General features: G+C 36.3%; 1 protein-coding gene across 2 annotated transcripts in view; it reads right to left on the bottom strand.

The window, feature by feature from the left end:
- Positions 1-405: 405 nt before the first annotated feature.
- The window catches only part of RASSF6 (Ras association domain family member 6), a 50,680-nt gene continuing 38,489 nt past the window's right edge, over positions 406-12,596 (bottom strand). Inside the window, exons 6-10 of one of the 2 annotated variants that reach the window (XM_060147231.1) lie at positions 10,865-10,966; positions 10,480-10,531; positions 829-947; positions 640-737; positions 406-542 (exon numbers count right to left, since the gene is read on the bottom strand). In XM_060147231.1, coding sequence (XP_060003214.1) covers positions 467-542; positions 640-737; positions 829-947; positions 10,480-10,531; positions 10,865-10,966 — 447 coding nt within the window. In that variant the 3' untranslated portion in view covers positions 406-466. The remainder of the gene's footprint in view (positions 543-639; positions 738-828; positions 948-10,479; positions 10,532-10,864; positions 10,967-12,596) is intronic. The other variant, XM_060147230.1, reaches the window with a different exon arrangement.

The raw sequence follows: 12,596 nt of genomic DNA, 5'->3' as shown, positions 1-12,596 counted from the left end.
GTTTAAGGAGCTGTGAAACACCACCACCATCAGATTCCTTGGTGGGGTAGTAATGTGCTGATTTTTTATTTTAAGAGCTGGCAGCTTTTACTTCTGAATCATTTCTGAGAGTCAGTTGATGAGAGTTCTCTTGACAGTTGAAGCTAAAATAAGTTTAAGCTGCATGGCGTCTGAAGATGCCATTTAAATTCAAGTTCATTGAGCGTTTTACTATAAAAACTATTTGAAATACATAGTATCCGAGCTTATTCCAGTTACTGAAACTAAATTCAAGTTCCTTCAGTCCAACTGTGAACCCTACTTAACCTCTTCAGTTTAAAGAGAGACAAGCTTTTACCACATTCAATTTCTACAGATTCAAGTTCACATATATTTGTATAAATGCAAGTATAGAATTTATGCACTCAAATAGTTGTAACACCCTTCTAAGTTTGTTGAAGTGTTTTAGCAATAGTGACCTGTATTGCTAAACTGTTGTCTCTGTTTTTATTACCTGTTTACTTCGAAGACATTTCAGTATGATAGCCTTTTCTGTACTGAATCTGAAATAAGGAGAAATAGAGTATTAACAACTGGACACATTTTGTGCCTTGAACCTATTAAAGAACGAAGCACCCAGTGTGCAAGCTCTTAACTTACTTTGTTATTGTTCTTTGAATCTCTCTTTTCTCTTCTTCATTTAATCTTTGAAGGATGGATTCCAGGAGAGAAAAATGAAAGTTAATATACTGAGCCACCTGAAAGAAAAACAACAAAAGCAGAGCATTTGTGTGAGAGATGCTGAGTGAGGAGAGGGCAAAGACAGATTCAGGGCAATGGCATCCATACATCACTGTTAATTTCTTCTGCATCTTTATCCATGAGGAAAATGCGAGCATTCTTTTCGGATGGTCCCTGTAGGAGTCTATGCAGTAGCGGAATGTCTGTTTTCTTTAGCCGTCTCTGCTCTGCAAATGAAAATAAGAATCAACTACAGTCAGAGGAAAAAAAGAAACATAATTTGTCCATTCATTTTGCTTCTTCAGCTCACTTTGAAAGACCTAAAAAGAACATACAACAGGAGGAACTCACTCAAAAAAGTAAATTGAAATTAAAACATTTAAATGAACTAAAAATGGACTTCTTTTGCTATCCTTCAGGGTTTGACTTTCTATCTCAGAATGCCAACTTTGCCTTTGGTTTGGATGTTCAGACAAATCTTCAGTCCCATTTATGCCTTGTATCATGCAACACTCCTAAAAATTTTTTTTACAATTTTTCATTCATTCAACAAATATTTATTGATCTTTCCTAGTTCCATTAATGTAATTCTATCTTTCTAGTAGTTCAGATCCAAAACTTTGTAATTATCTTCAGTTCTTCATTTCTCTCTCACCCCACATCCAATCCTTGGCTTTTCTTAAAAATATATTCAGAATTGTTATTCACATCAGGGGTATTTTTTATTATTTCATTAAACTATGGACTTCATCCATTCAACCATAATAATGAGATGAGAAAAAAAATAACTTCCTATTTGGTATAGTCCCAGAACTTCAAATTTCCAAAAGTCACAAATACTCCCACCACAAAATACTTCTAGCTTTCTGCTGAAGTAGTTTCACATCTGTGATTTCATTTTAGGACACAGTGCCTTTACATTCATTTTCTTTCCTCCTTCCTTCCTCAAATATTTTTTGAGTTACAACTATGTACCAGGCCTTGTTCTCTGTACTGGGTACACTACGGAAAAAGCAGACAAAAATCACTTCCCTCATGAACCTTACACTCTAGTGGAGAAGAAGATGATAAGGAAGATACATCAATAAGACATGTCACATATAGTGAGAAGTATTAAGGGGAAAAAATAAAGCAAGGGAGGGGATAGAAAGCATGCACATGTGTAAATACATGTGTGCAGGGGAGAAGTTTGCAATTATTGTAGGGTGGTGGAGGAAGGCCTCACTGAAGATGTAACATTTGAGCAAAGACCTGAAGGAGATGAGAGAGGAACCATGAAGCTATTTAGGGGAAGTGTGTGCCGAAAGGGTAAGTAAATAAATAGAGCACCTCTGAGGTCAGTGCATGCCTAATGCCGTCAAAGAGCAGCAAGGGAACAGGGTGGCTGGCACGGAGATGAGGGGAGGGTTGTTAAATGATGAAGAGAAGAGGTAATGGGACCAGCACAAAGACTGTGACTTTACTGTCAGAAGAGAGACCATCGGAGGATCTAAGAAGAGGTGTGACATGGTCTGACTTCCATGGTTAACGAATAATCTGTCTGCTCTGTTGAAGTAGACTGAAGGGAAAAAGGTGGACCAGTGAGTCCTTTCTACAGTATCATGTGTTTCCTTGGGCTTTTAAAAGTTCCAAGTGTCAGAACTGTTCTCATCCCCTGGACTGGACCTACCCCAGGAAAAAGGGCAAGAGAGGATCTAGAACACAGAAGTCCAGCTTCCCCACAATTAAAGTGACATCCATTCCTATGTCCACAGAGTCAGTGTTCGTTGCTTTAATTCCTCTTCTTTTTCTGAAGCAATGGGGAACCCCATAATTTAGCTCCTGTCATTAACCCACCAGAATCCTCTTCTGACCTTTACATCTTGTATTAACTTGGTTTTGCATCCTCGATTTGCTTCATTCTTGATATCACAGGGCAATGTTCCTTGCTTCATGGTCACCTGGGATAATTATTAGAAATATGCATTCCCAGACTGTCCTCAGATCTGGAGGGGCTTGAGAATTTGTGTTTTAAATGAACTCTCCAGGTGATTCTGAAGGGTGCTACAATTCGAGAAACACTGTTATAGATCATGTGCTTAGTAGATAAAAGGTATTAAAAAACACAGCTATCTGTTTTCCACATTACTACCCAAACAGTGCTATATGCTCCATTCTTTTCTCTATTCCTGGTCCCTGAAAAGGTCCTAGTTATGATTATCTTCACTTCTGGATTTCATGTATAAGAAATTTTGACACAATTTAAAAGAAAACATAATTTTCACAGGTAAAATTGAAATAACTACATTTTACAGTAAAAATAAGCATTTCCCCCGATTTTAAAAATAACATACGTATTGGGGAGGGGAAAGGAGGTTATATAGGTCAAAGAGTACAAATTTTCAGTTATTAGAAGAATAATTTCTGAGGATCTAATGTACACTTGAAAGTTGCTGAGAGTAGATCTTAAGCATTCTTAGCCTAAGAAAAAAAAGAGTTAACTATGTAAGCTGATGGATGTGTTGATTATCTTGATCTTGGTAATCACTGCACAGTGTACATGTATGTCCAATCATCACATTGTACACTTTAAATATATACAATTATATTTGTCAGTTATTCTGAATTATTCCTCAACAACATACATACTACTGTAATTATGAGGAAAAGAATAAGGCAGAAAGTAAAAATCACCTGGAATCCCAGAACTCTAGGATAAGCAGCTTTTCACTTTTTGTGGCCATCCCTTCACATATCTCTTTATGCACACACACACAAAATACATAAAGGTGGTCGTATCACACTGGATATTTTTATTGTACACATATATTTTTAAAAATCATAATTTGTTTTTTGTTTTTTCCTTTTGTGCTTTTTCTCCTTCCCATTGTCTTTTCTGTGTCTCCCCAACCCCCTAACCAAGTAATCAATGTTAATGGCTTGGTATTTATCTTTCCATACCTTTCTCCCTGATCATGCGATCATATAAACCACATATATAAATAGGGATTTATAATTCTTTTTTAAAAATAGGATCATACTATATACATTTATAGGCATCTTGCATTTGTAATTAAATGTATATTATAGAATTCCTTCCATTCAACTGGTATAGATCTAACTCATTTCATTTAATGGTTGCATAATAATCACTTATTAAATCATTCCTCTATGATGGGTAACTTTGCCTTTAGCTTTTTGTCATTATAAATAGCCTTCCACATAAATCTGTAGGCAGTAGTCCTTTTATTTTTGTGAAACACATTCTTACCAGTGGAATTGCTGGGCTAAAGGATATGTATACTGTGGATTTTAACAAATGTTGCTAGAATGAATTTTAAGAAAGTAGACAGACAGATCTTCACCAGAATTGCAAGAACATACGCTTTTACCCTTATCCACACCAGACATAGGTGATAATATTACATTGAATTTAAGGATTGAATTTACGTTTCCTTAACTTCTGCATTTCCTTTAATATTTGTATTTCCTTGAGTTTAAGACTTTCCTAAAAATATTTACTGGTTACTTTGTTATTCTTTGAATTGCTTTATCATACTTTATTTTTATTGGATTGTCTTTTCACTATCATTTTGCAACAACTTTTTTTTAAATTATTATTATTATTTTTTGTACCGTACGCTGGCCTCTCACTGTTGTGGCCTCTCCCGTTGCAGAGCACAGGCTCCAGACGTGCAGGCTCAGCGGCCATGGCTCACGGGCCCAGCCGCTCCGCGGCATGTGGGATCTTCCCGGACCGGGGCACGAACCTGCGTCCCCTGCATCGGCAGGCGGACTCTCAACCACTGTGCCACCAGGGAAGCCCCGCATGTGTCTTTTTGAATTATGGTTTTCTCTGGGTATATGCCCAGTAGTGGGATTGCTGGGTCATATGGTAATTCTATTCTTAGTTCTTTAAGGAACCTCCATACTGTTCTCCATAGTGGCCATATCAATTTACATTCCCACCAACAGTGCAAAAATGTTCCCTTTTCTCCACACCCCCTCCAGCATTTGTTGTTTGTAGATTTTCTGAGGATACTCATTCTAACTGGTGTGAGGTGATACCTCATTGTAGTTTTGATTTGCATTTCTCTAATAATTAGTGATGTTGAGCAGCATTTCATGTGCTTCTTGGCCACCTGTATGTCTTCTATGGAGAAATGTCTATTTAGGTCTTCTGCCCATTTTTGGATTGGGTTGTTTGTTTTTTTACTATTGAGCTGCATGAGTTGTTTATATATTTTGCAGGTTAATCCTTTGTCCAATGATTCATTTGCAAATATTTTCTCCCATTCTGATTGTTGTCTTTTCGTCTTGTTTATGGTTTCCTTTGCTGTGCAAAACGTTTGAAGTTTCATTAGGTCCCACTTGTTTATTTTTGTTTTTATTTCCATTACTCTAGGAGGTGGATCAAAAAATATCTTGGGGGCTTCCCTGGTGGCGCAGTGGTTGAGAGTCCGCCTGCCGATGCAGGGAACACGGGTTCGTGGCCCGGTCCGGGAAGATCCCACATGCCGCAGAACGGCTGGGCCTGTGAGCCATGGCTGCTGAGCCTGCGTGTCCGGAGCCTGTGCTCCACAACGGGAGAGGCCAGAACAGTGAGAGGCCCACGTACAGAAAAAAAAAAAAAAAAGAAATCTTGGTGTGATTTATGTCAAAGAGTGTTCTGCCTGTATTTTCCTCAAAGCGTTTTATAGTGCCTGGTCTTACATTTAGGTCTTTAATGCATTTTGGGTTTATTTTTGTGTATGGTGTTAGGGAGTGCTCTAATTTCATTCTTTTACTTGTAGCTGTCCAGTTTTCCCAGCATCACTTATTGAAGAGGCTGTCTTTTCTCCGTTGTATATCCTTGCCACCTTTGTCATAGATTAGTTGACCATAGGTGTGTTGGTTTATCTCTCGGATTTCTATCCTGTTCCATTGATCTATATTTCTGTTTTTGTGCCAGTACCATATTGTCTTGATTACTGTAGCTTTGTAGTATAGTCTGAAGTCAGGGAGTCTGATTCCTCCAGCTCCACTTTTTTCCCTCAAGACTGCTTTGGCTATTCGGGGTCTTTTGTGTCTCCATACAAATTTTAACATTCTTTTGTTCTAGGTCTGTAAAAAATGCCATTGGTAGTTTGTTAGGGATTGCAATGAATCTGTAGATTGCCTTGGGTAGTATAGTCATTTTCACAATGTTGATTCTTCCAATCCAAGAACATGGTATATCTCTCCATCTGTTGGTGTCATCTTTAATTTCTTTCATCAGTGTATTATAGTTTCCTGCATACAGGTCTTTTCTCTCCCTAAGTAATTTTATTCGTAGGTATTTTATTCTTTTTGTTGCAATGGTAAATGGGAGTGTTTCCTTAATTCTCTTTCAGATTTTTCATCATTAGTGTATTGGAATGCAAGAGATTTCTGTGCATTAATTTTGTATCCTGCTACTTTACCAAATTCATTGATTAGCTCTAGTAGTTTTCTGGTGGCATCTTTAGGATTATCTATGTATAGTATCATGTCATTTGCAAACAGTGACAGTTTTACTTCTTGTTTTCCAATTTGGATTCCTTTTATTTCTTTTTCTCCACTGATTGCCGTGGCTAGGACTTCCAAAACTATGTTGTATAACAGTGGTGAGAGTGGACATCCTTGTCTTGTTCCTGATCCTAGAGGAAATGCTTTCAGTTTTTCACCATTGAGAATGATGTTTGCTGTGGGTTTGTCATATATGGCCTTTATTATGCTGAAGTAGGTTCCCTCTATGCCCACTTTCTGGAGAGATTTTATCATAAATAGGTGTTGAATTTTGTCAAAAGCTTTTCTGCATCTATTGAGACGATCATATGGTTTTTATTCTTCAATTTGTTAATATGGTGTACCACATTGATTGATTTGCGTATATTGAAGAATCCTTGCATCTCTGGGATAAATCCCACTTTATCACAGTGTATGATCCTTTTAATGTTTGTTAGATACTGTTTGCTAGTATTTTGTTGAGGATTTTTGCATCTATATTCATCAGTGATATTGGTCTGTAATTTTTTTTTCTTATAGTATCTTTGTCTAGTTTTGGTATCAGGGTGATGGTGGCCTCATAGAATGAGTTTAGGAGTTTTCCTTCTTCTGCAATTGTTTGGAAGAGTTTGAGAAGGATGGGTGTTAGCTCTTCTCTAAATGTTTGATAGAATTCGCCTGTGAAACCATCTGGTCCTGGACTTTTGTTTGTTGGAAGATTTTTAATCACAGTTTCAATTTCATTACTTGTGATTGGTCTGTTCATATTTTCTATTTCTTCCTGGTTCAGTCTTGGAAGGTTATACCTTTCTAAGAATTTGTCTATTTCTTCCAGGTTGTCCATTTTATTGGCATAGAGTTGCTTGTAGTAGTCTCTTAGGATGCTTTGTATTTCTGCAGTGTCAGTTGTAACTTCTCCGTTTCCATTTCTAATTTTATTGATTTGAGTCCTCTCCCTCTTTTTCTTGATGAGTCTGGCTAATGGTTTATCAATTTTGTTTATCTTCTCAAAGAACTAGCTTTTAGTTTTATTGATCTTTGCTACTGTTTTCTTTGTTTCTATTTCATTTATTTCTGCTCTGATCTTTATTTCTTTCCTTCTGCTAACTTTGGGTTTTGTTTGTTCTTCCTTCCCTAGTTCCTTTAGGTGTAACGTTAGATTGTTTATTTGAGATTTTTCTTGTTTCTTGAGGTAGGCTTGTATAGCTATAAACTTCCCTCTTAGAACTGCTTTTGCTGCATCCCATAGGTTTTGGATTGTCATGTTTTCATTGTCATTTGTCTCTAGGTATTTTTTGATTTCCTGTTTGATTTCTTTAGTGATCTCTTGGTTATTTAGTAACATATTGTTTACCCTCCATGTGTTTGTGTTTTTTACATTTTTTCCCTGTAATTGATTTCTAATTTCATAGTATTGTGGTCAGAAAAGATGCTTGGTATGATTTCAGTTTCTTAAATTTACTGAGGCTTGATTTGTGACCCAAGATGTGATGTATCCTGGAGAATGTTCCATGCACACTGGAAAAGAAAGTGTAATCTGCTGTTTTTGGGTGGAATGTTCTATAAATATCAATTAAATCTATGTGGTCTATTGTGTCATTTAAAGCTTGTGTTTCCTTATTAATTTTCTGTTTGGATGATCTGTCCATTGGTGTGAGGTGTTAAAGTCCCCCAGTATTACTGTGTTACTGTCGATTTCCTCTTTTAGAGCTGTTATCAGTTGCCTTATGTATTGAGGTGCGCCTATGTTGGGTGCATATATATTTATAATTGTTATATCTCCTTCTTGGATTGATCCCTTGGTCATTATGTAGTGTCCTTCCTTGTCTCTTGCAACATTCTTTATTTTAAAGTCTATTTCATCTGATATGAGTATTGCTACTCCAGCTTTCTTTTGATTTCCATTTGCATGGAATATTTTTTTTCCATCCCCTCACTTTCAGCCAGTATGTGTCCCTAGGTCTGAAGTGGGTCTCTTGTAGACAGCATATATATGGGTCTTGTTTTTGTATCCATTCAACAAGCCTGTGTCTTTTGGTTGGAGCATTTAATCCTTTCACATTTAAGGTAATTATCAATATGTATGTTCTTATTACTGTTTTCTTAATTGTTTTGGGTTTGTTTTTGTAGGTTCTTTTCTTCTCTTGTGTTTCCCACTTAGAGAAGTTCCTTTAGCATTTGTTAGAGCTGGTTTGGTGGTGCTGAATTCTCTTAGGTTCTGCTTGTCTGTAAAGCTTTTGATTTCTTCATCAAACCTGAATGAGATCCTTGCTGGGTAGAGTAATCTTGGTTGTAGGTTCTTCCCTTTCATCACTTTAAGTATATCATAACACTCCCTTCTGGCTTGTAGAGTTTCTGCCGAGAAATCAGCTGTTAACCTTATGGGAGTTCCCTTGCATGTTATTTGTTGTTATTCCCTTGCAGCTTTCAGTAATTTTTCTTTGTCTTTTTGCCAATTTGATTACTGTGTCTGAACGTGTTTCTCCTTGGGTTTGTCCTGTATGGGACTCTCTGCATTTCCTGGACTTGGGTGGCTATTTCCTTTCCCATGTTAGTGAAGTTTTTGACTATAATCTCTTCAAATATTTTCTTGGGTCCTTTCTCTCTCTTCTCCTTCTGGGACCCCTATCATGTGAATGTTGTTGGGTTTAATGTTGTCCCAAGGGTCTCTTAGGCCTTCTTCATTTCTTTTCATTCTTTTTTCTTTATTCTGTTCCACAGCAGTGAATTCCACCATTGTGTCTTCCAGGTCACTTATCTGTTTTTCTGCCTCAGTTATTCTGCTATTGATTCCTTCTAGTGTAGTTTTCATTTCAGTTATTGTATTGTTCATCTCTGTTTGTTTGTTCTTTAATTCTTCTAGATCTTTGTTAAACATTTCTTGCACCTTCTTAATCTTTGCTTCCATTCTTTTTCTGAGGTCCTGGATTATCTTCACTATCATTATTCTGAATTCTTTTTCTGGAAGGTTGCCTATCTCCACTTCATTTAGTTGTTTTTCTGGGGTTTTATCTTGTTCCTTCATCTGGTATGTAACCCTCTGCCTTTTCATCTTGTCTATCTTTCTGTGAATGTAGTTTTTGTTCCACAGGCTGCAGGATTGTAGTTCTTCTTGCTTCTGCTCTCTGCCCTCACTCTGGGTCCTTAACTATTTGCTGGGCTTTTTTCAGAGGCAGCAGTGTAGAAAGACACCACAGGGTCTGCTTCTAGGCCTTCTGCTTCTGCTCCAAGTCCTCTTCAGTGGTGCCTATCTCTGTGATTTTCTTCCATAGCAGTTGATAGTTGAATCAATTTTAAAACTTTGTTTATGTGTCTACAGTTGCTTTCATTGTGAGCCTTCTTCATAATGTTTGTATCTTCTATCAATACATTTTTATACAGTTCAATGTTTCTACATTTTAGTTCTTTTCTAAAACAACTAGAATGAATACACACACACACACACACACACACTCTTAGAATTTTCAAACATTTAATATATTTCTTATATTTAAGCTTTTGATTTATAAGGACTTTAATTTTGTATGTGTTTGGAAATCCAGCTTTCATTTTCTTGTAATTGTTCCAGATCAAAATGTATTATTTTATTCTATTCAATTTCTGGCTCAAACATTCTGATACTTAAATTATAACCTGAGCTATTTTTATAATTTAACATTTAAAATTTTTCAGTTTTAAGGCTTTCAAAAATTTCATTTTAGTATTGCTTTAGGGTTTCTCTAATCTTTCACTCCCTGCTCCTAGCACCCTACATATACACTCTTTCCAATGTCCTGCTACTAAACTTTTACCTCCACCACAAAGTTCTGCACATTTTTCTCTACTGAGGAAGAGAGAACACTCCCACGATGTGTCAGACACTGCGCTAAGAAAGATGAGGAAGAAATGATATGTAATGATGACTCTAGTAAGAGCTAGAATGATAAGGGAAAGTGAAAAAGAAAGAAGTACAGAGGTCAACTTAAATGCCTAACAATTCCTGGGAACCTTCCACCTATGCTCCCCTGCTCTTTAATCGCCATTCAGATAATTTAATGACTGGCCAACAAGCAAAGTCTTTTGTATTATAAACTCTTCTAGGATACCTTATTCTTAGGGTGTCTTCCTCTGAAATTGTGAAATATGAATAATGTAAAACACTCCCCCTCTCTTCCTTCTTCCTTCCCTCCCTCCCATTCTTCCACAGAAGGAGGTAAACTGCTTTTCTGCCTTTCTTGTGGGCAGAAAACGATAACACACTGGAGTCATATTAGAACAACCACCAAGCTTTCTTACCTCCTGTTGCAAAAATAATGTAAAGTGCAAAATCCTGGGCACTATTTTCAATCTGTCAATGGAAAAGAAAGAACAGACGTGAATTCTTTGTTGTCAATGTTTTCTAAGCCAACCAGACCCAAATTATATATGTTTCTTCACTTTCATTTTTCACTTTCAGATATAAAACCTTTTCTGCTCCCTGGGGATAATGTAATTTCTCAGGCACAGTCCATTTATATTATAAATGGACCCATGCAGTTCAAACCCATTTTGTTCAAGGGTCAACCATACATAGGAAAGAATTCTTTGGAACTGAACATTTAATTTCAGAAAAATCCATTTATGTGCCTACAGTTAAATTATATACAAGATATTTATAGCTCAGTTCACTGATAAAGATTACCTTAAATTTTTGAAGAATTTGCTTTATTACTTCTTCAGTTCTCATATTACTGTTTATTCTGACCTTAGTTTCTGATCCAAAGGCTGGAGTGAAAATTGATGTCTAGAAGAGAAAAAAAAAGATTGATATAATTTTAAGGACTTAATGTGACAAACTAACGAGAGTCAATATTTTGAACCTGGCCTTCCTTTGGACAAAAAATCCAAGATCATCAGTTTAAAAATTTGCTTTCTTATTTTTACTTTCTTTGTTGTTGTTGAATACTGTACTATGTATGCCTTTAAGCAGCTTTATATTTTTTCTAGAGTAAGTTAGGTAAAACATCATTTGAGAATGTTCAAAACAGTTTCACTAGATAGTCACACCATTCTTCAGTGTAGTTTAAGTTTCAAAATTCCCTCCTGGTTGGGAATAATTGTTCTAAATTGTTTTAATTTGAACTGTATAAAATCACTCCTTTTTGGTTGGTCAGAAATGGTCCAGTGTTGGTAATTTCATATGGTTCAGCCTATATCTCAACTGAGGATTGAGGTGAAAGTGCTGCTAATTGAATATCTAGAACAATATTTCCTGCAAGTTTCTCTAATCAAGAGTCTGCCTTTTAGATAATACCTGGTAAAAGATTTCTATGGTCAGATAAGTCTGACACATCTCTCTTGGGGATTAGTAATGCACCATAAAAAAACATAAGAAACATATAACCATAAAATTTTTTCTCATTATTTGATCATTATTCCTATTTTAAAGTAAATAGAATCCTGAGAGAGATGAAAAAAATTAAATGGAAAATTCCAGAAATAGACAGTTCATACGTTTTAAATTGTGTGCCATTCTGAGTTGCATGATAAAATCTTGCACCATCCTACTCCATCCGGCCCAAGATCCCCAACCATTGACAATGTTTGCTCCTGACAGCCAACTATCGACGTCATCATGGCTTGATGGTCCAGGATCATCTGAAGCAGATGATCCCCCTTCTGACATACTGTCAGAAGGTCAAGAGTAGCCTAATGCTGCATCACCATGCCTCCTTATTCACCTCACTTCATCTCATCACACCACAGGTATTTTATCATCTCACACCCTTACAAAGGTGAATACAGTGCAATAAGATATTTTGAGAGAGATGGAGGGAGAGAGAGACCACATTCACATAACACTTTTTACAGTATATTTTTATAAATATTCTACCTTATTATTAGATATTGTTGTTAACATCTTATTTTGCCTAATTTATACATTAAACTTTATCATAGGTATGTATGTATAGGAAAAAACATAGTATATATAGAATTCAGTACTATCCTTAGTTTCAGGTATCCACTGGGAGTCTTGGAATGCATTCCCTTGGGACTACTGCATCACAATCTAAGCCTCTAGTACTAGAGGCATTATCAAGAGGTTTCATGATATAAAAACATATCTTATGACTATATCAACTTAAATTCCTAGATGCCCATCATTGCATACACCTTGATAGAGTGCTTTGGGTTTCAGGGTTTTGTTTTCTGCTAGTTGTTATACTGCAGTGAATGATATTTGTGTGAAATATCTTTAGTTCCACTTGATCTCTTTCAATCAATATCAATAAAGCTAACTGTAAACGGAGTTCTTCCTTCGTGCAGATACTTATGCTAAGTACTGAACTCACCTCATTCCACTTAATCCCATCAACAGCCTTGTAAAGAAGGAAGGATGAAGGAATGAAGGCTAAGAAGTTGAGTACTTTTTT

The sequence above is a fragment of the Lagenorhynchus albirostris genome, chromosome 4 (assembly GCF_949774975.1).
Source record: "Lagenorhynchus albirostris chromosome 4, mLagAlb1.1, whole genome shotgun sequence".
NCBI classification, from domain to species: domain Eukaryota; kingdom Metazoa; phylum Chordata; class Mammalia; order Artiodactyla; family Delphinidae; genus Lagenorhynchus; species Lagenorhynchus albirostris.
The sequence above is the reverse complement of the archived record's forward strand: the minus strand, read 5'-3'. Positions and strand labels throughout refer to the sequence as shown.